The sequence below is a fragment of the Prinia subflava genome, chromosome 1 (genome assembly GCF_021018805.1).
Source record: "Prinia subflava isolate CZ2003 ecotype Zambia chromosome 1, Cam_Psub_1.2, whole genome shotgun sequence".
NCBI classification, from domain to species: domain Eukaryota; kingdom Metazoa; phylum Chordata; class Aves; order Passeriformes; family Cisticolidae; genus Prinia; species Prinia subflava.
Window position 1 is genome coordinate 61,651,376 of NC_086247.1, and position 26,723 is coordinate 61,678,098.

General features: G+C 39.7%; 2 protein-coding genes across 3 annotated transcripts in view; both read left to right on the plus strand.

The window, feature by feature from the left end:
* The window catches only part of AHRR (aryl hydrocarbon receptor repressor), an 81,845-nt gene extending 75,328 nt beyond the window's left edge, over window positions 1-6,517 (plus strand). Inside the window, exons 9-11 of the mRNA XM_063419897.1 lie at window positions 1,666-1,784; window positions 2,729-2,870; window positions 5,398-6,517. Coding sequence (XP_063275967.1) covers window positions 1,666-1,784; window positions 2,729-2,870; window positions 5,398-6,517 — 1,381 coding nt within the window. The remainder of the gene's footprint in view (window positions 1-1,665; window positions 1,785-2,728; window positions 2,871-5,397) is intronic.
* An 8,180-nt stretch (window positions 6,518-14,697) lies between these two features.
* Window positions 14,698-26,723, plus strand: part of LOC134551049 (uncharacterized) — a 29,549-nt gene continuing 17,523 nt past the window's right edge. The window contains exons 1-3 of one of the 2 annotated variants that reach the window (XM_063398127.1): window positions 14,698-15,042; window positions 16,018-16,086; window positions 21,054-21,087. In XM_063398127.1, the coding sequence (XP_063254197.1) occupies window positions 14,968-15,042; window positions 16,018-16,086; window positions 21,054-21,087 (178 nt within the window). In that variant the 5' untranslated portion in view covers window positions 14,698-14,967. The remainder of the gene's footprint in view (window positions 15,043-16,017; window positions 16,087-21,053; window positions 21,088-26,723) is intronic. The other variant, XM_063398136.1, reaches the window with a different exon arrangement.

The following is a 26,723-nucleotide window of genomic DNA, read 5'->3' on the forward strand; positions in this document are numbered from 1 at the left end:
GGCATTTAGTGAAGATTACGGGCTATTAAGCATTTAAAAACCACAAATTATGCTAAATATCTCTCACCATTTTCAAACTCTTCCTCAGAAAAGTGAATAATTTATCTGGATTTAACTATTACAAAATAAATATAATACAATTACTATAATATAACATAATAGAGTGCAAGATGATGCAATATATTATACTTTTTTATAATATATATTTTGTACTATATTCCAATATATAAAATTTTATATTAGAAATGGAACATTAGTACATCTTTCTAAACTTCAGAAGTTACCAATACAGTAAGCCAGTCTACTAGCTGTAAAACTGGAAAAGAAAAAGTATTTTTACTGCAATTTTGTAATTTCAGTCTCTTCTGCTAACACAATTATTTCAACTGGGGCATTTTGGTAACAAACAAAGGAAAAGGAAAACTTCAGAAAGCTCAGTGTGTGTGTGGGGGGGGCGGTGTTCACAGAGAGTCTAATGAGTTGTACTTGGTGTATGCATTTATCTTTCAACAGAAGTTTTATGAACACGTAAGTTTACAATTGCACTAAATCGCTTGGGGGTGATCATTTGGTAGCAATCACAAAAGATCAGGCCAGATTGTGTTGAGGCTCATCTCCTTCCTAACACTTATTTTTGTTACTCTTCTATGGCAGAATTTGCTGATGTTTGAGGCTAGATTCATATTTTCCCTTATTTGCTTAAATATAACCTTACAGTAATGAGTTCTATTGTGGTGAAGCAAAATGCTTGTCAGGATGATTGACTGTATCATCATTTGGCTTTTAATTAGATTATGCTTGTGTATGTGTGGATTCACTATCCAGATGTATAATGTGGTTGTAGCACATACATCCTTTTGAGAAGAACTAAATTGCTGGAAGTCTGGTATGATGGACTATGCAGGCTTTTGGAATAGAATTGGAAAGTCATTTCTACTTGCTAGTTTTTTCAGTGGCCCAGGTGAAATTAACTCATGATCAGAATTAAGCTCCTATTAGAGATGCTTTACCACCTGACTGGACAGTGGCCAAGGATTTGACAAGAATGAAGCAACCATTTATCTTCAGTGTTTCCTTTGGTTCAGGCCTGAAGCATGAAAGCCAAGGATGGTGGGAAGATTTACAAAGTCTTTTTTTCTTGAATGGTCTTAATGCAGGGAGCATTTGTAATTCAGTGTCACAGAAACTGCACCCTTTTTAAGCCCTGATTCAAGCATTTTCAACTAAAGATTGGAAGAAATACACTGAAATCATGTGGTGCTTATTGCAAATTGAAGTTGTGCTAACTCTTAAATGCATTGCTGGTCACTGTGATGTACATACCTCGAATGCAACTTGAATAGGAAGAGCAGAATATACACGGAATTTATTTCAATTCCAGATGAAATTTATTGTTCCAGATATAGTAAGTCATGAGCAGAATATTCCTAAACATAACTATTCCTCTTAATTGAATACAGAACTCCGGTCACTCACTAGCTGGAGCAACCAAATGATGCAGGAAAAAGACAATTATTTAGTGCTAGTTACTTTAGTACATACTTAAAACAAATGCCTTTGCTAAGGGTCACGAGCTTGAAGATCATATCTTTTTGAGTCTGTGATTCTACTCTGTTGTCTGTCATTCGCTGACAACGAGTTTTCCACATTTTCTGCCCTCCACAGCTCCGGCTCAAAAGGCAGCTCAGGACTTTGTGAAGCAACAGAATCATATGGGGGAAACAATCACCATGAAGGTGCTGCCTTCACTAATGCATTACAGATTGCTGAAAACCAAATCAAAGGTACTGCTAAGTACTTCTAGATTATATACAGTTTATAGAAAAAGAACCTCATCTTTTATTTTCTCCTGAGAACTTTTTCAGGTTTCGGTCCCAATGCTCTCTTTCTTCTTCTTCTCCCTAACCCATCTTTTTAAAAAAAATACAAAAAAATTGTCCACCTCAAAAGATAATACTGAATCAGTCTGTGATTTCAGAGTGGGCAGAGAAATAAACAATCATGGTAAATAATAAATAGTAAATAAATGGTAGTAAAAGCATATGCAATGTATGCTTGCCTAAAAGTGGCAGTACTGAATTTAATAAGTTCATTGGAAAACCCTAATAATTAATAACAATATCTATCCCTCTTTGAGGAAAACTGGACAACCTGTTACAAATGTTAGTTTTCCCCAAAGATTAAAAAACAGAGGAAAATTAGAATGCATTGTCTTTAAAACTCATGATGTGCCCACAGCTTTGACTCACACTTTTCCAGTGTTTGGCTGTGGAAAATTATGAGAGTCTAGGCTCTATTTCAGATTTTACAACAGATAAAATTTTGATGGTAAATCTACCCCACTGGGCAACTTCTTGAGCGGACTTGTACTCATCCTTTTGTCATATCTGCTGGAAATCTTAATTGTCGTTAAAACCATTCCTCTCTTATGGCTTCATTTTTCATTAATATTTTTTTGTGAGTGTACTACTACTATTACTGAGAGGAAAATATTAGAAGGAGTGAGTAATACTGAAAAATCCTTGGTAATAGTTTAAGTGCTCTAGTAGGCTTTTCAAAATTTAGTTTTAAGACGCAATTTGCTTCATTCTGTGACATATTTTAGCTTGTACTTTCCTATGCTGATGCTTGTAAGGCAACAAAGAAATCTTTGAACATTCACAGTTTAGGTAACAAAAAATACTGAATACTGTTTGTATTAAAATCTATTTTCTTTTAAATTATATAGCAAAGAATAATGGAGAAAATGGCATTTCTCTAGTCAAAGTACAAACAAATGAAGATCACTGGGTCTGGGTTCAAGCTAACACTCAACTTCTGTATCGAAGTGGTTGTTCAGAATATGTCCTTGCCCAACAGCAAATGTTAAAGTAAGTATATTTTCCAAAAAGAGAAAAAAAAATAGGAAAATGAATGTATTTTTTTGTATGAAATCTTTCAAAGGGCTGTAGTGACCTAAGAGAAGACCTGAATGAGAAAAATATGGTTTAGTTATGATATGGAAATCTATTTCTGTCTTGGAACATATGAAATGGCTGTTGCAGTCCTAAACAATATTTATTTTCTGTCTTCAGCTTTTTCTTCTTCTGCAGTTGAGTATGCATATATATAAACACAAAGAAAATAGTTTGAAATAGAAATAGATTATTAATATTTGACTTTCTTGCACAAAAATATATATTTTGGGTTTTGTTTTACAGTGCAGGTGAAAATCTAGTGTCCTAGATTTTCTGCATATCAGCATTTGACTATGTTAAGCTTTTTTGCCCTTCATATAAGACAGTTGAGCTCATGTTTTTAGTTGTATATGTCCAATGTAATCTAAAGAAGGATACCCATATTCATTGTGTGCTTGTGGATAGATCTATCTAGTTGCCTGTAGGCTCAGTCACAGAGTGTAAATTAATCTCACAGATTTCCATTCAGAGAGGAGTTCTTGGATGAGTTTTACCCTTTCCTTCCGAACTGGCTTTTCATCCTTCCCCCATGGGACTGTCTGTTCCAGTTCCTGAGGGTCTTGTTGAAGTATCCCTTCAGGCTGGTCTGAGGGAAGAGGCAAGAGGGTGGACTTGGTGAGCAGGGGCCAGGAGTTTTACGTAGCCACCATCTGGCCCAGTGCTAAAAATGTGGCTGTGATCCCAGATTTTTTTCCTTAGAATGCCTTGCAGGTGGAAGAAATAAATGAAAAAAGTCTTTGCACTCCTAGAGTAGATATTCCTTGCAGGCAGCGTATCTCCCAAGATCCATGTGAGTAGCAGGGGAGTTCCCACCTGAGGATGCTGGAACCTTTTATCTTTACTGGGATGGCACAAATACCACCTTGCTGTGTCAGGGAATTAATTTTTATTAAGAAGCAGATTAAAAGGGACTGTTTCTTTTATTGGTTTCTCTACTTCTAAATAGTTTGTGTAATTAAGCATGTTTACTTAGTTACATTTTTGCTTTCTGAGTAAATAAAATCCTTCCTTTGTGCTTGATAGTTCCCACAGACTGAGGTACTACATGAGTTGGCCTTGGTGATTATATTCAGTTCTGTCTTAGTCTGCAACAGAGTCTGTATTTGCTACAACTTTTTTTTGTTGCTGTTAAAGTCTATGCTGTCCTCCAGGAAACATAGATTCTTTTGGAGAATTTTCACTGGATACTATTTCACTGTAAAATTCTTCATTTGGGGATTTAACTTTTTTTGACTATCGCATTTTGTTCAGTGCTGTGCTTCCCAATTTGACCATTTTCTGAGAAGCGTATTCTGCAGCAAACTTGTATCAGACTATTTGCATCTCAATACTGTCAATAATTAAAATAGGAATATTTAGTAGAGGACCAAAAATATTTAATACCTCATTAAAGAAAAAGAGAGAGAAAATATTCTTCTTTCATGGTGTACATTATTACAGTGGGACTCTCTGTCTTTGTAACAACATGGACTCCCTCTACTGGAAAATCCTTTTCTTGCACATTAATTCGATACTCGAGGAAAAAGTTCTTTTGTGAACTAAGAAAAAGCTTTCTAAACTCCTTAGTAGCTCTTCAGGTTTTCATACACAGTTTCCTATTGAGATGTCTGCTTCTTGTTTGGATAGGGATGAGGTGGTTTTATGGCACTTGACCCCGCAGAGTTGGGAATCAGCCCATTAGTGATTTCAAGAACTAAATCTCAGGATTTGGACTCCAGTTCTGAAAACAGCTGCTTTGGGCATGGGAGTGCTCAGGCAACACTCTCTGCCAGTGTCCTTCTTTAATGTTGAGTACTTCAGCTGGAGGTCATGGAAAATTAATTCACTGCCCATCTTAGAAAACAAAAGGCAACATAAATTAAGTTAGACATATAAAACAAACCCACACCCAATATGAACGTCTGTGACTATTTGGCTATTTAATTTGGACATTTTATTTTTTCTCATCCGGGTTCTCAAAAGGTAGGACCCCCATGGTTCTCCCTCAGATCACTCTGATGAGAAAGCTCTTGTGTATCCAAATAATTCCTTGTTAACAAAATATATCTCATTTAAGATATTACTTGTATTTTAGCTCTAGAATTTTCTACACACAAATATTGTTTAGATATATTTTAAGGGAAGAAAAAAAAAAGTACTGTATTGTACTACAATATTTAGGTCTTTATTGAACTGTGTGCCTGAAATGGAAAAACAATGCATGAATTCAAATGAAGCAATGCCTCAGAAAGTTAGCTGTGCACAAACATTGATACCCAGATGCAGGGACATTCTTTTGTTCTCTCAAGCAAATGCAAAGATTATGTGCACAGGAGTGTGAGAGTCCCATATGGAGGACAATGTATGGCTTCTAATGCATGTTAAGCCACTCTGCATCCCAGCAAACAACCATTTAGAAACCTCTGATTGACTGACTTCTTTTTTCTACTGTTATTGAAAGGGAAGAAGATGAACAACTGAAGATACTAAGTGGTTTTTCCAGTTTGAAAGGAAACCTGGAGGGGCTTTCCTATAACAGTGCCATTGAAACTCTGGGCCAGTGGAAGCATCTTAACTGGGCAGCAGTGAAGAATGAACAAGATAATGTAAAAGTGAAGTTCGAGCCTCATACTAATGGTGAGTGTTTTATGCAAGAGGAACCTCTCAGTTCTAACACGTCAGTTTTAGGCATTCAAAACAACTGCACCGCAAACAGCAGCTGGACTTTAAGAAACTCCAGTTCTTGTTCTGTGAGCCAGAGAATGAATATGTGTCCGAACAGGAGGGCTGGATCATTCTACAGTAGAGACCAAAATTTCTTAAATTTGGCATCAACTTGTCCTTCCCACTGGGGAGGCTTAGAAAACGGCCAGCCTTTCTCGGGGCTCCAGCAGCACTGCGCAGACAGCTACGCGACAGACCATGTGAGGCTGCAGAGACCCCCGACGTCCTCAGAGCCTCTCTATGACACCGCCATTCCCGTGGAGATGCCCATCAAAACCGAATACGACTCTGATTCTGAGAACATTGCCGATGGCCACCCGCTCTCGCAGGGCCGAGCCTGGCTGGATGAGAGCGGCTCGGTGAGGAAGCAGGTGTCCGGCTATCCCAGCAGAATTCACCTCAAAACAGAACCGGACCTCTGCCAGCCAGCCTTACCCTGCCAGAAGCCAAGGCACTGCCTTTACGCGCCCCACAACTGGCAGTGCATCATAGCCAACCATCCCAACAACCTGAACTTGAACAGAGCTTGCAAGGGTTCACGGAACAAGGAGGTGGCTCCATTTTGCCCTCAGAACTCCTCCGTGTGTTTGGAAAGCACGCCTGACCTGCCACACACAGCTTGCTACGGCCACTTCTACAGCCCCAGCCCAGGGGAGGAGAAAGAGCAGATTCACGAGGTGTTCAAAATGCCAAGTGAATTTAAAAACCCCTGCTTGGTTCAAGCAATCAAGCGTGAGCCCCTGGATTCTCCACCGTTGTCCAACAGTGGACAGAACAGAGTACACGCCAGCTTCCCTGAAAATACATTAGCAGGTCTTGTGCCTCATAAAACCACTGAATGTACATTTTTGCAATAGATTTTATAACATTTGAAATATTTATAATGTTAAAAGCAAGAAGTTGTAGCTTCTCTTCCAGTTGAGATAAATGATTTCCTAAAATCAAAAGCCAGAGGAAAGATTTTGAGTGTGTTTGTGTTTGTGTGTGTGTGTGTGTGTGTGCACCTGTGTATGAAAACAAACTGAGGCAGGTACATCCTACCCCCTGCTACTGCCCTTCTCTTAGTGATCTTTGGAAAGAGGAAGGAAAGATAAAACATCAGGCCCAGAAAAATAATCATTACTTGCTGCACAGGTATACCTGTTCATTTTTCTTTTATCACCTTTCCTCTCTTGTCTACAGTTTATTAGCAATGTCTAGAAATTTCTGTTTCCTTTGTTCTGCTTGTTTTTTCTCAAGCTGATGTGATGCCTCTGTGCAAATCAAAAATGTTTATGGTCTTCAGTGTGGCCAGTTTGCCACAGGAGTTTTTGCTTTATAATTATTTTTCTACTCGTAAAAGAAGGATTAGCTATTCCTTCATTCCAGCATTAAATTAATGGCAATAGGAAAGGGCTTCCCAACACACCTTCTTAATTTAAAAGGACCACATTAGTAAAAAACCAACTTGGATAAATGCATTAGAAATTATTTCACTTCAAACTGAAGTTACTCCAAATTTTCTTGATAATATTATTGCTTTAGAATCCTTATTTTTCCATTTCATTGCCATCAGCCTTTCATGTTGCTGCTGAAAGACTGAACAATGGGATATAATTCACTTCTAGAAACGAGTTACATAGTGCTATTAAGTATATGTGAGAACAAAGTATTTCTCTTGATTATTTTCCTTGCTGTTACTTGTAACATCAACAAAGGAAATGCACTTTTTTACTTGATAGTATTTCTTTGGCTGATAGCAGCTTGTTAGATATCATCACCTTACATCAAAACCAAATCCCACACTAAGATTATTTTCAAAAACATCCTAGTTTCAATCCCAAAAGAAACCCTTAATCTCACTGAGAGATAGATATATACTTTTCAAAAGCATTTGAGTGCACTTTAGTGCTTTTGAAAACAGAGTGTATACTTTTCTTTGAACCCAGACAGTAATGTGTTTCTATAACAAAAAGAAACCAAACTTATATTTTGGGTTTTGTTATTGTTGTAGTTTGACTCCTGCACTAACTTTTGTTTTAAAATTGCACTATTTCAACTTTATATCAACTTCACTTATATAACAACCACATCATTTTAAAAAGGCTCAGATGTATGTATATGTGCTTTTTGAAAGAAGCCCTGTAATGAATGTTTTCTTTTTCAAAATGTTATAAATAATTATAATGTCTTCCTTTATATTTTAATCATGAAGGGCATGGCTTTACATGCCAGATGAGTGGTATAAAATTCTCCCAAATGTTTTAAATATGTGAGATAAGTGAAGTTTTCAGGTAGTGCAATGGTTCTGCACCTGGGAGGCTGCTCTTCTCCAAGAAGACTGACCATCTTTTCAGACAGAATTTACTGCCTGTTGAGGCATTAGAGTTGGCAGATGTAAAGAAATAAGTGCCAGTTAAGTGCTTATGAACTGTGGTATGAAATGCTGCACACTGAACAGTAAAGAGGGGCAACAACACCTTCCTGTATCTAGGTTAAATCTGTCCTTGTCCAGTTGACCATATCCAAGCCATGAGACCGTTCCCTTTTTTGTGTCTGAGGTGCATCAGCTCCCTGCTGGCCATGTGCTGCCTCTTGTCTGAGACAGTCTTGATATCCCTGCTTTAATACTCCTGCCAGTGGCTGCAATTCAGTGTCAGACCCCTCTCTGAAGCGAGACCGCAGTGTGGAATTCACACTGCTCTCCAGTACACCACTGTCCACATTACACAAACTCAAGCCAAACTGCAAAAATACTTGAGGGCAAGCAAACTTGCTCCTCATGCCGAGTGAGACTGCCATAAATCAGGGTTGCTGCACAGCCTCTGCCTCATTGCTTCACTATCTACATAATGACAAGCAGCAGTTTTTTAGACTCTCTCAGAGTTGCTGCTACAGTGCTTTGCTTGGCACGTAGCAGTGGCACTGCTTATGTGCTGATGCCAGACACTCTACCCTGTGCCTCAGAGCTGCTTGTAGGGTTACAAGTAACCTTGTCATATTCTCCAGTCCACCTCCTTGTGCAGCTGCCTGGCAGAAACAAGGTGATGGAGAGACCGGGCAGTGTGGGAACCAATGGTTGGGGCAAGTGGAGGACACACCTGCATGACCTCTGAAAAGTTCCTAGTTTAATTCCAGACTTGGAGTCACTGTCACATCCCTCTGAATGAGAGTACCTGGGCTTGGTTTCACAGTGCCTTGCACTGTCTCACATCATTTGCACTGATGAAGTGTGACTATGAAACACTGTGGACATCTTCATGTGGACATGCTGGTGCCATTTTGCACAATGGGAGTGGTTACACCAGTGCAACTCTGTAGAGGACTGTGCCACCAAAAGCCTTGTCTGTGCTTAGAAATATTACCTGCTGTGACTAGAGTGGGAGAACTTTACCAGCCAGGTTTCTCTCTTCGGTGCAGAAGCAATTTATACTAACAACAGAAAATCTCTGAAGCTTTCCCTGTTACAAAGTTCATTCTTTTTTGTTGACATAACTCTATCCGCTCTCAGGCTTTCCTGGCACATATCAGTTAGAATTATTTTTCTCATGTTTCCAACAAACCCAGATGCATTTTACACATCTTGATCGATATTATAGAGGTAGGTGAAGTTTCTGCATGTAAGGGAATGTAATCTGACACGTGAGATGTAATGGGCTTCTAGGTGGATGGATGAATGTCTGCCTCAAAAGTGAGATGTCACCTTCTGATTTCCTGCTGTGTAAATGTAGTCATGTTTGTTTCTTTATTGTTCCATAAAGTCTGAAGCCAAGAAAAACACACTTATCCTGCATATCACATTTGATTTTGCCCCACTTAATTTGTGGCTGAGTTCTTATTTCAGGTCTCACATGAAAAATGTGGTATCAGTAGAATTTCTTCTAGTCTAAATTATCACACATGCAGTACAGCAATCTCCCAAGAACTGGGCTTATGAAGAGATCAGCAGTTTATCCTCTTTTTGGACAATTGTTAACCATTATTGGTAGTAAACAAAGACCAGTTCCTTCTAAGTACTTGGAAAGAACAGAGGAAATAAATGCTTAAAACAATCTCTTGCCGTTTCTGTTTAAGGCACAGGTCTGCCTTCATCTTCTCCCCATGATATGTGCCCTGGATTGAGCTGAGACTGAAATCTGACATTGCTTTGTGCCCTGTTAAATGACCACTGATTTAATCTTATAAAACTTTTTTGTATGCAGACATTAATGACCCCCTGGCACTGACCAGTAAATAGGATGAAAGATAGAGCAGTTCTTTTAAGTGGTTATATTTTCTTAGTGCTTGTTGCTGCTTTGGTATTATTCTAAAAACTAGCACTGAAACATAAGTTTTAAGATATTTTCATTAACTGGTGTTTAGCTTTTAGCCTTAATGAAGTGGTATTTTTATCCCTTCAGCACAGCCCTAATGTCTATTTTAGGAGCCTCTCAATGCATTTATTGTATCAACCATAAAAAACTATTCTTGTAGAAGAAATGCCTAGTCAAGTGGTTGCCTGATAGGAGCTTGGAGCATTCAGGCTGAAAGAAATGCCTGACTGATAATAGCATTCAAACTTCCTCAGCCATAAACTCTCCAGAGGCTGAGACAGAATGGACTCATGAATTCCCTGACCTTTGGGGTGGGTATATTTTAGTGTGGAAGGTGAGCAGTTTTAAAAGCTGTGAGAAGGTGTCTCCCCCTGGGATGTTATTTGGTCCACAGAGGGCAGAGACTATTATCAGTGCTAAAGCTGCTGGTCAAGGTCTTGAGTTTGCTGAGAATGTGACCTGATTTCAGCTGCCAGTGGACAGCTGTTGAGCACCATACAAACGCTAGTCCAACACTGCTGAAAGCCACTATTTTCACTGAGAAACAATAAGATTTGAGCTAAGGGTAAGCTTGAATAGCAAAAAGAGGGGATGTTTCTGCACTTACACAGTGACATAAACTGGAGCACACTTCCACTGTTGGTAACCTTATAAATAATTTACATTGACTTTAAAGTGTTTGGATACCAAAGTAAAGATTTGTTTCAGAAGTTCTGAGTGAGGGCAGCACTGTGTGAGTGGTAAGTTTGTTTCAGTTGTCCTCTGCTTAGAGATTTAAGAAGGGAAAGATTAAGGGACTGTACCTAAATTCACTGTAGGAAAGACTAATTTCCCACTCTTTGATTGTAACCTATTAATGCACAGTTTAAGTCGGTGGTTTACCCACACTTTATTGAAAGAGTTATGTATTCCTAAAGTTCTTACATCTGATGACTCAGATGGTATAGGGAAGTCTGACATGAGAGCATCAGTCAGTTCAGTAAGACTGGGTGCTGGTCATTCAATATGGTACAGAGACTGGCATGTGCAATTCTTCTGGAAATTTCTAGTGCTTAAAATACTTAAGAGGCAACAAGCCTGAGGCAAGGAATATTCTGTGGGATAAGACCAGCTTCTGCTGCCTAGAAGCTTTTTAAACTCTGTGTTGAAGCCATACTGGAACTTAAATAGGACAGCCTCACTCACTGTAGGTATTTCAGGAAGCACATCATTTTGTGTTAAAAAAGTGTTATATCTTAACTTTTAGTTAAAAGGCATACTTTCCCCTACCTATGTACATATATTGCCTTTGGCAGTGTTAAAAAATTAACATACTTATTTTCTTTCATTTAAGTGTCACTTAACCAAGAAAACCAGCCTCAGAATGACAGGGGTATAGATCTATTTTTCTTGTCTTCTCTATCTGCTCCTTTCCTCTCTTTCTCTCTGCTCTCTCTGAGTGTAAACATTCAAAATGGAAATACTTTTCTGATCATACTGAGACAAAAATCCTAAACCAAAACTCGACTGTAGGAAACTTGTCACTAGAACAGGAGACTTTCCTTGGAGTTTCTTCTTTTGAATCTTGCCAAGTCCTATGTGAAATTGTTCATCACAACTGAAACAACTGTCTGTAACATGTAGTGAGAAAGAGATTGTGCAGGTGGCCGTGCTCAGGTTGTAGTCACAAGGCTTTTGTCCAGCTGAAGAAGATTCATACATGAGGGCTGCACCAGGTAGCTTAATCTTGTAAGCACTATCACCCTGACAAACAGATCTTTGTCATGTTTCAGTGACATCTGGCATGTTCTTATCACTATCACATTTCCCTACCGTGCCATCAGAAATGCCTCTGAACAAAATCATCAGTGACAGGCTGAAATATATCCTAAACACACAAAGTACTTTAAAAAAAACCAATCCAAAAGTCTGGAGATACAAGCACTGGCTTGTGCTAAGGCAAAGATGTTCTTTGAGTGGAAGTTCAGCAGGAAAGTAAAAAAAAATGTTAAGACAAATTTTGGGCACAGAAAAGACATATTTTCATCAAGGTGTAATTATTCTGTGACTACAGCATCAATTCTTCATCTACTGTTAAAAATTCTGTGGTCTGAAATCACATCCTCTTTTTTCACATTTGTACTGGTAGAATTATGGTAAACAAAGATGAGGCAGAAGGCAGAGAGAACATCAGCTGCTTGGCTAGTCTTAATAATTGTATTTCAGCAATTAAAAGGCTATGTTAAAAAAAATCAGGTGAAGTTCTGGTCTAAGAATCCTCATTTTGTTCCACAGGAGGGTGTGAGCTCTCCCATCTGAACCTCTTTTTTTTCCTTTCTTTTTTTTAGGGTTTTGGACCATGTGTATCCTCCCTGTGTTGATTTAAAATGTGAAATAAGGAGAGGCGAGCATCAACTGTTGTAGGTTGTTTTTTTCTTTTTTCTTTTTAATTTTGTTTTTCTAGAAAGAACTTCAAAAAGGCAAAAGTTATCTCAGTTCTCAATAACAGTATTCAGGTTTTTTTTCTACTCTCAACACAGCTAAGAAGATTATTCCTCTGCATGGTCAACAAACTTCCCTCTTCTGAAAGGGTTCTTCCTCACACCCTCTCCCCTCCGAATTCCTTCTTAAGAAAACCAAAGAACACTTTCTTCTCTTTTCCTCCTCTAGCTTTTCCACCTTTTTGATTGCATTAGGATGGTACATTTTGGTCTCCATCCTTTCTGTTTTCTGTGTCTGCAGCTTTATTTCCACTTTAGGCACACTTCAGAAGTTTTGCCAAGAGAACAGTGTTAGGCAGAAGTGCAATCCCCCATTTCTCTCTCCTCTTTAATAAATGGAGGTACTCACTAATAACAGCTGTGCCCCCAAACCAGAAAAAACGTTCACTCTGCTGGTGAAGCATCCTCTCTTCAGGAGTCTGTACTGCCAAGAAACCCCCAGCTACCACCAACAGTTTAGTGCTGCAAAGTATGTATACAACACCAAATCCTTTTTTCTTTAGACATGGTCTCTTTCTCAAAAAAATCAAGGAACCAATATTCTCCTTTTTCACTTCTCTCATTTTTTTCTGCATGGGTTTATTCTTTCACTGTGCAATTGCACTTCTAATTTAATTTTTTTTTTTTTTAATTAAGAAGGGTATGGAAGCATTACATGACATGTCCAGTGCAGTGTTTTCAATTAGTCCATTTTAGATTTTGAGATTAAAACCACAAATAATGATCAACCATTTTAATGTGACTCCATGTAAAAGACTGACTGTCACAGAAATGTCCAGGTACCAATAATAACATCATCAGGGGTATAACATGACATCACACTCCACCTACAATCCTGTATTAGAAGTGCCATTCCTGCTTCTCCTGAAGAAACACAGTGGAGGATGAGATTAACTCTTAGCAACCTGGTCGAGTGGAAGGTGTCCCTGCCCCTGGCAGGGGGATTGGAACAGGATAATCTTTAAAATCCCTTCTAACCCAAACCATTCTACAGTTCTATGATTAACAAACAGGTGCACGGAGTTCTACCAACAGTTTTGGCCTATCTGGCACTTTGTGATTCCCCCAAAACTTTTTGGGGAGGGTGTATTTCTGGAGAGAACACTGCAACCACCCCAGCACTACTTGAAAATGTTCTAAATTTGCAGGAAATGCCTGCACTGGGGCATGTGACTGAGGCACGAATGCTGCCCATGTGGGGAGATGAAGCAGCAGACAGGCACAGCTCCAGCCCCGGGGAAACCAACTAACCCAACCACTGGCTGTGCTGCTTCGTGCATAGCAGTGTCCTGTGTGTCACGGTGTATCAATAATACACCTGTAAAAGATATTGTGGCTGATTCAAACCAGGCAGTGACCTGGGGATTTGACGTTCTGGCGTGTTGTTTAAACCCGGCGCACTTTTCTGTTGTGTTTTGTACTGTCTCCTCAGCCTGCTTTTAGAAGGAACTTTCAAGCGTACTTCTTAAATTATATTTTACATTTATTACCAGGCAGAAGCGTAAAGCTGAGACATTTTAAAATAAAATGTTTGCATTTAAATTAAAGCCGCTGCTGCCGCTGCGTGTGTTTCTTGCCCTTTTGCTATACTGGGCCCCGGAACCCCCTCGCAGCAGGGCCAGCACTGCGTGGCCTCAGCCGGTTCCAGTATCCCCTCTGGACTTGTTCCAGCATCCACCTTGGCCCCCTCCCAGTATTTGCTCTGGATTGGTCCCACTACCCACCCCCAGCCTGAACCGGCCCCAAGATCCATCCTAAACAGGTCCAGGCACCCACCCTGGTCTGAACTGGGTACAGTATCCTCTCTTGGCCTCAATTGGTCCCAGTATCACCCCTGAACTGGTCCCAGGCTCCTGTACTTGAACTCCTCCCCGGGTTCCTCCTGAGCTGGCCCACTGTGCACCCCGGCCTGCTCCCAGCCCAGCCCCGCCCCGGCCCGGCCGCTCCCGCTGCTCTCCCTCGGGCCAGGCGGAGCCCGGCCCGGCCCAGGGGCGTGGCCTGCTGCCGGAGGCGTGGCCTACTGCAGAGGGGCGTGGCCTGCTGCCGTGGGGCGTGGCCTGCTGCCGTGGGGCGTGGCCTGCTGCCGTGGGGCGTGGCCTGCTGCCGAGGGCGTGGCCTGCTGCCGTGGGGCGTTGCCTGCTACCGTGGGCGTGGTCTGCTGTCGGGAGCGTGGTCTGCTGTCGGGGGGCGTGGCCTGCCGCCGGGCGCGCGGCGCGACGCTGGCTTCCCATTGGCCTCGGCGCGGGGCTGCCCGCCAATGGCCGCCGGCCTGGGGGCGCGGCTGTGGCAGCGGCGGAAGTGACGCACGCTCTGGGGGCGAGGAGGGCGCGAGCTCCCGGATGCTGCTAGGCTGCGCCGGCGGCGGACGGTGTGGATTGAGGCACAGAATGAAACAATAGCGCTTAAATAGCAAAATAATAACCCAGCTCGTCCGCCCGAGGCGTGGACCCCGCTCCCACCTGGTCGCCGTAAAGCGCCGTGTAAACAAGAGTTGATTTTATTTTTGTTTTTATTTTTTTTTCCCGGCCGTGCAGGATGAGCTCCGTGCCTGAGGAAGTTAAGGCAGAAGATGGCCAACCGGAGCTTAAGAAAAAAAAATTTTACTGCAAAGTGAGTGGGTGTCTTTGGTGGATTTTCGGCGCGGGCAGGCGCTGGAAGGTGTGCGGGGCTGGGGACGCGCTCCCGGCCGTGGGGGCAGACCTGGAAGCGAGGGGGCTTCATGTGGGGAATAACGCGGCCCTGGAAGAGCTGAGAAATGCTCTCAGGATTCGGTGAATTCGGGTTGTTCTTGAGCACTCACGGGTGCGGTGGTTGGTTCTTAATCACAGCCTTTCCAGTCTCTGCTGAGTGTTTCTGATAGGCGGCCACAAAAGCTCATTTATCTCCAAAAGGTGCAGCTCCGGGTCAGAACGCGTTACATTTATCAGTGCTGTCGTGTTTGTGTAGCACTGAATGATTCTGGCTCATTCAAGTTCTGCGACAGTATGTAAAGGAAACAGACAATATTAGCATGCATTAGTCGTTGCTTTTTTAAAAGCTAAAGGTAGTAAGATATATTTGTACATCTGTATTGTCTTCTGTTAATTATTGCAATTGTATCTCCGTGTCTGTGGATCTGAATGAAATGCGTGTGTCTTCCTCCATTGTTTTTCGGATGCCTTTAACATAGCTGTGAATTAACAATTAACCGAGTTGCAGTTATTTTAGGGCCTAATTTTGCCTATGGTCCCTTCTAGTCATTGCACTGTACTTTTTGCTGGCTTTCCAGCTTGGAGAACTTTAGAAAACTAAGAATTCAGAAAGTGCTGGTAGCAGAGAAAGGGGAAGCTCTTAAAACCTTCTTACCACCTGATTAATTTAAACTTGTGTTTAAGTATTGTTTGAATAGGTCTACATACTATTTCTGGACATTTTAGTGGTAAGCTGCTCTTCTAAAAGTCATGCAAACTGTACTGTTTGAGCCAAAGAAGACCTTGAGAATTACAAGATTACGCTGTAGGAATGGATGTATTTCATACTTATAATTCACAAGCGGCAGAATATTCATAGCATAACTGAAGATGTGCTTCACTTTTTCTCTTTCAGGTTTGTAAAATTTGCTGTACGTGTGCTAAAAGTCTTCAGTCGCACTATCGTGGTGCAAAGCATAGAAAGGTAAACCTTTTCCATATTAAATGTATATGCAGATTTAATTATAAATCCGGGACCCTTGCAAGTTCAGTACTTGATTTCACACGGCTTCAAGTGCGTATCTAACTTATTGGTAGATTTGTATCAGTAATTTGCTTGAAATATTCCAAGAAAAAGATGAGGTGGGGATCTCACAACTCTGTTTTGTGCAGCATGTAACTTGAATCATCAGCTACACTTAAAGGTAAATGTGTGCTAATTGTGAAATCAACATTTGAATTACACGGGAGCCGCAGGTGGTGAAAGAATTCAACTTTCTACTTTCGGATACAGTTAGTAAGAGTACCGTGCTGTCTTCTAGGTCTACATAACTCACCTGTACTTTAGTAAAATGAGCTTACTCTTTACTTTGATAGTAACACCAGTTCTGGTTTCCTGAAGGAGTTAGACATAACCATCAAGTCAGACACTTGTGTTGGTTTGAAGGATCTTTATAACAGCAACCTGATTTAAGCACAAAACAAGCAAAGGCATTAAATAATTAAGTACCATTCTGTGAAGGTGTATTTAGAGATGAGGCTTTTACAAATGCTGTGTGACTGAACCTTTGGCTTTGATTGGCTGATGATTGTTTAAAATTCCAACACATTCTCGGTCTGTAAAGGTGAGACATAACACATTTGTCTGTGCTCCTTTGCTGCCATCAGATTGTGTTGTTGTGGCACTGAAGAGCCTGTTCTGATGTTTTCTTAATGACATTTTATTCTTTCTGGAACGTTTGAGACTAACAGCAAAACTGCCTTTCTCAAGTGTTGGTGTGCCCTGTTCTTTTTTCTTTTTTGGAAATGAGGGGCGTCTCCCCACCTCCTTGCTATTGAGACAGGTTAATAGTATTCTGTTACCTGTTTGCTGATCATTTTAATAGCACTGATTCTTATCTGAGTCAGTGGCTCTACTTTCTCAAGCCCCTTTTTATTCCTCCTAGGATAGTGTATTCTTGTTCCCTGTTGATTGACTAGAAGTGTACAGTTGTATTTTTCGTGTCCTGCCAAATGTTCCTGCTGATGCAAAGAATTCCTTTGCTTTTGTGGTTTTTTTTTTTCTTAGTTAATCTTCTTAGCAATCTAATTATTGCTGGGTTTCCCTTAAAAAGTAGGAAACCCAGCATTTATTTTCTTAGAAAATCTGCATATAATTTTCCTTCTGTTTCACACTTGGATGTAGGCTGGGCTAAATCTGTCAAAGTTTCTTGTGTTGTTGAAGCCTTTTAGGTGATAGTGAAGAGGAGTAGGAAAGAGTTGAAAACTGGATTTTTGTTGATGTGAAATCTGGTGTGTGGAGTTGTGATCACTTACATCACTGCATTGCTGTAGGAGTAACTCTCCAAGCTCACATCATAATTCTTTTCAGTTATCTCCAGTCTCTTTCTTTAAATTATGAAATCTGTTGTGTGCTTTGGTGGAAAAAGATGTGAACTCATAGATTGATTACAGGGTATTTTACCACTAGATTTGGAATGACTATAAAAGTCCCGAGCCTATGTTTCTTTTTAATGCAGTGTAGGTGTAGATAGTGAATAGCTTTTAGTTTGTTCCTTACTGGTGGAGTTCCTGTTCAAAATAACACCAAAGGATGTTCTGACAACGTAATAAAACAAAAAGCAGTAGTTCTTTTCCTAAACCACAGTACTAGCCTGACCAATCCATTAGCCATTTTTTACAATTGCCTTTTTTCTATCAGTTGCCTGTTTGTTTTTAAAATGGCATTGTTGAAGATACTCTGTGCTTGTCTGCCATGAGAAGGTGTTTCAGAAATGCAAGAAAAAGCCCTTCATCAGAAGGACAGTCATTAAGAAAACTTTAGGAAACAAATGTAAACATATGCTACATATATGAAATAATTCTCATTTCATTGGCCTGCATTTCCTATAGCTAGTCAAGGTAAAAAATGTATTGTTTTGAATAGCAGCAACAGAAAACCTTGGCTGACAGATTAGTAGGAGTACTTCAGTGGACTTCCAGTGTACATGGCTATTTTATTTCTTCTTTTTTCTTTTTTCGTTTTTCTTTTTTCCATGTGGGTAGTTTGGTTGTTCTGATTTCGAGCAGGTACATAAGATATTTCTCTAGGTTGTTTCTGCATTCCTTTGTTTTATCTCTGATTTTTTCTAGTGCTGTTAGTTCACAGGGCCAGTCCCTTGTCAGAGAGGTGCTGGTGGCCAGAAGATGGTGTGGCTGGGATGATCACACAAGGCTGTGTCTCCTGTGCATTGAATGCTGTGTGGCCTCTATGGTTGCACAGTGATGGGGTTTTGTGGCTTCATTGCAGAGCAGGTATTCCTGGGATGGGGAGTTGTAGAAAGTGAATTAGCCAAAATATTCAGAGATGTGGCTCTGAAAATTGGAGTTGGCAGGTATTTGAAAAACAGTTGAATTTTAGTTTTAGCCATTATGTTAAAATGTTTAGAAAACAAAATTTGTATAAGTTTTCTAATCCTTTTAATTTAACCAAGCCTGTGAGAGTAGTGGGGGATATAATGCATAAAAGATGGGTTTGTTTGGCCTTTTTGTTTGTTTCCACAGCTGAGGAAAAATTTAGTTTTTTTGGGACAATGGTCCCCAAACAAAATACACCTGCTGTGTATATACCTGGAATATGGTGGTATGTTATGTAATTTGTTCTGGTTTTGTAAATGTGCATTAGTTTTATGGCTCAGTTTGCTAGAAAGGAAATCCTAGAGTAGAACATCTTTTTTCCATGTGTTTTGATCAGCCCTTTGCTGGTCTGGCATCAGCAAAAGAGAGTTACCTGTTTTGTGAACTGTATCTGGAATACAGATGGAGATTGTTCTGGTTCTGTTCAAGACTGAAGTTTACTTGCCCCCCCGCCCCCCGCCCCACCCTTCAGATCTGGAGTTAGACAGGTAGAAATGTCTGCCATGTCCCAAAAGGAGAAAAATCTATATTCAGGACTCCACAGGCTCATTAGAAACGGGGAATGTTCAAATCTGTGAAGAGAGCTGTTAGTCTTTTGTCTTCGCCATTTCAGTGTTCTCATTTCTTCTGCCTCTTACCCCGATTGTTTGCATCAAACCTGTGGTTGAAATACCTAATGTGAAGACAACTTTTCTGTCTTATTTTGTGACAGTAAAGTCAACCACTGCTGTTTAAACATTTCAGTCTGACATATTTGTGTTGTTACTTGGAATGCTGACATAGCTAGTTACAGGAAAATTACCTTGCTGTTGGATTGTTTATATTTGGTCTCAAAAAGAATGCTGTTGTGTTCTGCAGCATATCTTCATGATCCAGAGACTTTAATTGTAGAGCTTTCCTTTTGAGAGGAAACCCAAACAGAAGACAAACAAAACCCCAAAACTTGATTTGCTTATTATGAGCTTGAAGAATTAAAATATGTAGGATTTCCATGCGTATCCTTGTATATCTAACTGATATATTTCAAGATTGTATATGTTTAAGAAAAACTAAATTATATTCATGTAATAATTAACTATGCACTTGAAACTGTTCTGTTAGATAACCCGTGAACTCAAATTGTGTGGTAAACTACTTTATGCAGTAGCTCGTACAGATTTCGATGTGCTCGGAAGGTTTGAGCCCTTAAAAACAGTAGTTTTTGAGTTTTGGCTTCTCAAAGTTAGACACTTTGCTAAAAGTTACTCTAACTTTTCATAGTCTTAGCTCAAAAACAGCTGTTGCAATCTCTGAACCAGAACAGACAATAAGTGTCTTACCTAATGTGTGAGAATCTTAATTCCTGGTCTGGTAGCAGGGATCACAAGTCAAATGGACCCTTTAGCTCCAGTTGTGAAACTGCATTTCAGATATTAACAAAAGCTGTAACCCAACTGCAGTCAAAGTTCATTGTCTGAAAATAGTCAGGAGGAAATCCTCTTTGAGCAGCAGCTCACAGTTGCTAATGTTTTCTGCACTTGTCTGAAAAACTTGATATTAGCAGCTGTTTGTTGTAAAACTGGAGAATGAATAACAAAAGCACGTGGAACAGCATTGCTGCAAGGAACACTGTGTCTCTATTTCTAAGCTTATGAAATCCTGCTGAGTTTGTACAAAGCCATCCACTGCCTGTGGTAATACCGGGACCTGGGTAACTTCTTTATCTTATAACTGCCATGGAAGTACAGCTACTTGGCTTCTTAGACAATTAACTGTTGTATCAGTCTTGCTTCCTATTGAATTGTCAGACCCATGTCCAGCATCTCTTCCATGCCACTGGACATTGAAAATACAGCACTTAACTCCATGGGCTGCTCGGGACAGACAGCTGCTGTAGTGGTAGAATGATCACACTTATTGTTCCATTCCTTTATGAATGAAAAGTTTATGTTTACTTCCCAGAAAATTCTCAAAATGAGTCAGAATTGCTTTAGTTATGAAAAGAAAATTTAAGTTCCTCTTTTCTTTAGATTCTGCCAAAAAGCAATCATCTGTTGTGGATTCAGCCAGTGAAAGACACTTTTGCTGTTCTTCATGATATGAATGATCTTTCCTGAGATTTGGATAGCCTTAAAGTTTAACAAATCTACTCCAAATGGTGGGGAAGCTGCTTTTAGTTATTTTTTCCTTTTGGGGTAAGATTTTTTTTTCTTGTTGTTGTTGGAACTACACCCTCTGTAGTTACACTTAGGAGCTGTAATCATACTTTAGGTTTTCCTGGCATCCTTCAGATGTTCTGTTTCAAGCCATAATCACCTCTTAAAACTTCATGAAGTAACAGAGCTTTCTTGAAAGTAACCTTGTGTCAACTGTAAGTACAGCTTTGTCAGTGCTTCCAGTTTTTGCAGAAAATCATAAATGCTGTTTTTTCCTATTTGACAGTGGAAGATTTAACCTGTAATACAATTCATTACAAAGGCTTTTCCAGAAGTGCTGGGATTTTCCTTCAAATGATGCAGCACATTAATTTCTTTTTCTTATTTTATTTTGGGATGACTTGCATCTTCATAATTAAAGCAAGAGGAAACCATGAAACGCAGGGCTTCCTATTGTAAGTATACTTTTTTTCCAGCCTCTTAGGATAGATATTGCTTGGGGATTTGCTGTTTTCTTGCTTTTCTAACAGTTCATGTATTTGCATCTGTGATTTATATGTCTGTAACTGTGTTTCTCTCAATATGCTGAACCTTCATCTGAGATTTCTGTCTAGTGAACTGCTGAGCAAAGAATTGTTTTAGAGTATGAAACCTTACCTATGCCTTTTCACATATAAATATTTATATATCTGTCTAGTGGAGAGATGTATAGTCAGTGTTTTAGTTTCTCAGCTTCCCAGGCTAAACTGTCAGTTGTCTGTCAGCTGGATACACTCACTGCTGAGCTTCAGGCAGAATGCTAAGAAGCTAAGTCAGCAGGCTAACACAGCACTGTTGCAGATGCAGCTCTGTGAGTGCATCACAGGAATGTTCTGCCTCTCTTTATTGTAGTGGACTTGGAGGAGCAAAGATGTATTCAAGGTAAATTCAGTTGTTGGGGTGTCTTTTCCCCCAGAAACTGAGAATGTGAATCCTGACTGTCATAGGTCAATGAAAGTAAGAGTTGTGGTGAAAGGTTAAAAATCTGGTGTATACTCAGTTCACAGTGGAAAACAAAATCTTGTAAAGCTACCTATGATGACATATGGGAAGTGGAGGCATAAGCAGATGTGGGAATATTGGTAAAAATCAATGAGATTATTAAAAAGCAAAATGGTTATAGAGCCAGTCACACAAGAAACAAGCCTTTCACTTCTGCTTTATCTTCTTAGCCTGTTCTCCCAGGAAACACAGCTTACATTCCACGTCTATCATCTGCTCCCCAGTGTCTTTTGAAACTCTCAGCCTCTTTGAACCAAGTTGATCAAAGGTGCCTGAAAATGCACATCTGCACAGGGAAGAGTGATGGTGTCAGTCCTGTACTGAGGGAAATGCTGCAGGCTGAGCTCCCCGCTTACTGAACCCTGAAGAATTTAAGTGTGAGAAGAGTTATGAGATTTCGCCTCAGCAGCCATGACTGCTACATGGTAATGAAGATCTCTGACAGAATTTGAAGAGTTTTGAAAACTTTCAAGTCTTCTTAAAGTCCACTGGATTCAAGCGCTACAAAACTCTATTTACACCTCAGCAACAAGAACAGATTTGAGTGGCTCTGGTCAAGGGCTTTTAGTGGAATACACTTTTCTATGGATTTCTTTGAATTCCGTGTCAGAAGTGATCGTTAAAAGTAATACTCATTAATTGAAGAGATCATAAAAGATCATAAAATCTGGTTTTGGAGGAATAATGTATGGGATGCATGTGGCAGAAAGTGTGACTTCAGTAAGAGAACAGAAGTTGTGGCAACAAGACTGTGAAAAGAGTGGTGCAGTGCAAGGAGCCTTTTGCAAAGACCTACAGCTTTAGAAAACAGTACTGCATGTTCTAAAGTCTCAGTGTTCCATCGAGAATTAAGACTTATTCCATGGCTTAAGAGTGTGTGCATGCTACAAATACTGCATCTTTGGAAATGTCATGACTTGGAATCTTTCAACTGGGATGTATCCTGCAGAGCAAGAAGTCAAAATGTGTTATTATTAAAGTGAAGAATCTAGAAGCTTTGGTAAGCAAGTTAGCTGTAACCTCTGGGGGAGTTCCAACATCACAGGATACCACATGTCAGAAGCACTGCAAGATGTGCTTTCATCCAGAAAGTTCTCTGCCTCGGCAATCATCTTGAAGTGTTCAGAAACTTACTTCTAATGGAAAATTATCATTAATACTATTGGTGTCTCCTTTATTCTACTCTATTACATTCTGCATCACTGAAGATCAAGATTTGGAAGGTCAATTTGGAAGCTACTAAAAGGGTTTCACTGTCCAAAGAGGCTGAAATTTGACCTGATGAAATTTATTTGCATGTTTCAGTTGTGCTGCTTTGAGTTTTTTAACTAGTAGAGAAGCTTTTTTCTTAGGTAACTTTTCAGAGGTGTTGGGAACTGCAATGCAGAATTATATAGTCGATATGTATATAGAACTTTTAGAACTCCCCCACGGACATATTACCAATTATATAAACAATTCTCCTTCAAGGTCCAGCAGATCCAGTAAATTCATTGTGCTCTGTTCCTGATACAAAAGAATAAATAATGAATTTGTCCAGCCTTTACTGTTTCATTTTAAATAGCTGATTTTTTTACTGTTTGTAGACCTATGAAGTAAGCACGAACAAAACTTTTTAAATTCAGTAGTAAAGTTTTGTGAATGAGCATAGAAAGTATGGCTCTTCTTAAATTAGGTGCACTATGTAAGGTATGAATCTAATTTTATTTCAGTATCTAGATTAATGAGATGCTTTTGTTACTGTTGCTGAATCTGCAATCTTGTTCTAATGTTCATGCTATCAAATGTTCCAGTAAGATTGAAATGTGACAGCATGTTCACAGAGCTGGAGTTCAAAGAACCAGGAAAAAAGTGAAAGTGAGGGATGATTGTTCTTGGAAATAGTTCTGTACACTGTCTAAAAAGGAACAGGTACTTCAGAGGATGAGGCTTGACATATTTAGGATGTTTTACACCAACGTCTGCATCTTCTTCCTTGCTGCAGAATTTTAAAAAGTTCTTTTGTCAGTAGGGAGAACACCTCCCTTGTAAACCAAACACCTGCCATTTGTAAACCAAAATTTAAAAAGACACAGTATTTGGATTCTAAGGGTTTCCAAAAGGGATATGCCATGTATCCTTTCTGAACCCATCAAAAGTTGCTTGATAATCCAGAAATGGTGAGTGTATGTAACCTGTGTGACTGTACAGTCATGTTGGCTTGGAAGTCAATTAAGTGAGGAAAAGCATCTGTTTTTGCAGGAGTTCCACTTCCTGTAAGAAAGGCATCTTTCTTCATCACATTACCATGTGAGTTGCCATATGGGAAAACTATCCACAAGCTATTTTTGTGGTAATGACAGAACTGGATATCTTGGGTTGTTTTGGGTTGTTTTTTTTTTCCCTCTTCAGCAGTTCAGAGGAGAACAACATAATGGAAGATGTGAAAATAGAAGATGGTGAAGTTATGAGACTTTACTAAGAGTGTTAAGTCAAACCACAGTTGAGTACATAAATTTCAGTCATGTGATTCCTTTTTTCATTCCTTCATTGGATAGATGGAATATTTCTTTCAGCTGGTTTTTAAGGCAGTTGCCCATGGGTTTAGGGATAAGGAGTGGAGGGGAATGAACGTTACTTTGTTTTTCTTGGAGTCTATTAGCCAAAATAGAAAAGTTTTGAAAGCTTTTTGCTTTGAGGGAGAGGCATTAAATGATGATGATATACATGCCGATGTGCACATAGGCAGACATTTACTGGGCAGTAGCAAAATGCAGTGGTTTACTACTGCTAGCTCAGGCAAGAGGCTTAATACAGAGTATGAGCTCTGTTAATGCCCTTTGTGGGTTGCCTAGCTTTATTGGTGAAATGAATATGGCACAGAGGTGTGGATTAATTAAATTTTTTTGTACAGCCTGTGGAATTTTTCTTGCATAACAGTATGATGCAGAGGTAGCTTGTCCTGCTCTTACAGCAATAAAAATGAAAAGTGCAATAAGGGATGTTCTTACCTGCTGGCTCTACTAATCTGCATCTATATCCTTCAACTTAAAACCTGTGAATCACACCTTGAGTAAAGAAAGCATTGTTATGGTTGTTCTGTAAAACATGGAGTCAAGGAGAGGAATCCAGTCTGAAGATAAGCTGCAGTTATTAAACAGCATTGATGAGAAGTTCTTCCTCCAGTGAAGACACAAATGTTGTGGATTCTGCCTTGTGTTCACCCATGATGACCTTACCGGTAACCTGATCAACATTTCAGTTTAATATTTTAAGAAATTGATATGTTTTAACATGTCTCTCTGTGCTCAGGGCCTGTTAAACATGGATAAGAATGTGGTTTTTGGGTTTATAACTACTGCGAAGTCTTCAAAGGAGAAGCCTGAAAGTTCTATTCTGATGTACAGACTAGAAGAGAAAATGTTTCAGAAGCTGTAATAATAGAAGTATAAGATGAAACAGTATTCAACACCCTTACTACTTTTCTCTTGGGGAGTTCCTCAACATGGTGGAGTCTGGCGTCTCTGTGCACTTCCCTTTTATACTCAAAAGGAGTCTCTGGTTCTGAGCTCGGGACGTCCTTGTTGCTGCTGAGTAGCTGAATGGACAGTGTCTGAAACTGGCTGTTACATTTCTGGCAGTAATTAGGAATGTGTTTGCATTATAAATACAAATACAGATGTGTCTTTGTTCTCCACCTATGTTCAGCACTCTGTAATTGAATACTGAAAGGAAAAAGTTGTTTGGGGAGTTTCATTGGGTTCGTTTGTTCGTGTACATAGCTAGTATTTGGAAAATAGTTGTTACTAAATAAATAAACGATTAGGTGGAAGAAAGTTCCTGAGACTGATTAGGTGATTTCCTAACTTCCTGATTGAAATAGGACTACAGCCACTGCTGGATCATCACTTGCTTGCTGAATCCTTGAACATCTTCACAGGCGGAGAGTCTGTTACCTGTGTTTAATCAGTCTGTAGTTGCTTCTCTGTTTGAAGAGGAATTTTATCCTAATATCTAATCTTTGCACCTGGAGCAGCTATCTCTGTCTACTACTTTTTAATGCTTTTGTCATATTACCACAGGGCTGGATGCTGTTCAGGTATCCATGCTATTATATCTCCTCTTAGTCTCCACCACTCTAAAGAAGTCCAGCTCCCAAACCTGTTCTTGTAAATTATTTGCCCTGGGTTGTTTGTTGTGGTAGCCATTTTGCTGGGCCCCCTCTGCTTTCCCTCCATCCCCCTTGAATTGAAGAAGGATGATATTAGTTATCCTTACAAGACCCAGAAAATGGGGAATAAGATATTCTGCAGTGAGCTGCCTGTGCAGTATCTCATTGTTCTCAAGGTCCCGCTCAGCTGAAGCTGTGGCTTGTAGCTGTTGTATCCCATAAATTACTGTTGCCTGTGAATTTTCTAGGGATGTTTTATGAATGCCAGCATCAGTAACCTGGTTGAGGATGCATTGTTGTAGGCCCCGGAATTTGTTCTTTGGGGGATTCTGCTTATGGAACACCAGGAGGCTGCTTTGTTGATTGTTTCCCTTTGAGGAAAAAAAAAATATTCAACATGTTGTGTTTGCCATGACTGTAGAAAACTTTTTAACTTAAAAATTAGGAATTATATGTGCAAACAATTAATAAGATACCTTTACTTTTTCAATCAAATAAGTATTAGTGTATCACCTTATTTTAGTCTTGAATGCTGTGACTTACAAAATATTGACAACATCATTAAAGCACGGTGGTTTGTGTGTATCTATGGATTTGAGGGAGAGAGGGGCAAGGGAGACATTCCAACAGGAGTGTGAGTGCACACCTTTACATTCACTTAGAAGCTCTGAGTGATTAGGAGTAGATACAGACCCCTATGGAAAAGAAGATGTAGTTTAATGACTATATTAATTGTGTCTGGGACTATGTTTAGGCTCTGAATGTTTAGACCAGAAGCTTTTCTTGGGTACCTGGAACACAGATTGATTGTAGTGCGTGATACTTAAAATTAAAATCAGTATCCAGTATGAAAAGCACTTAAAAATCAAATAAGAATGGAGTATTATGGGTTTCTGTGAC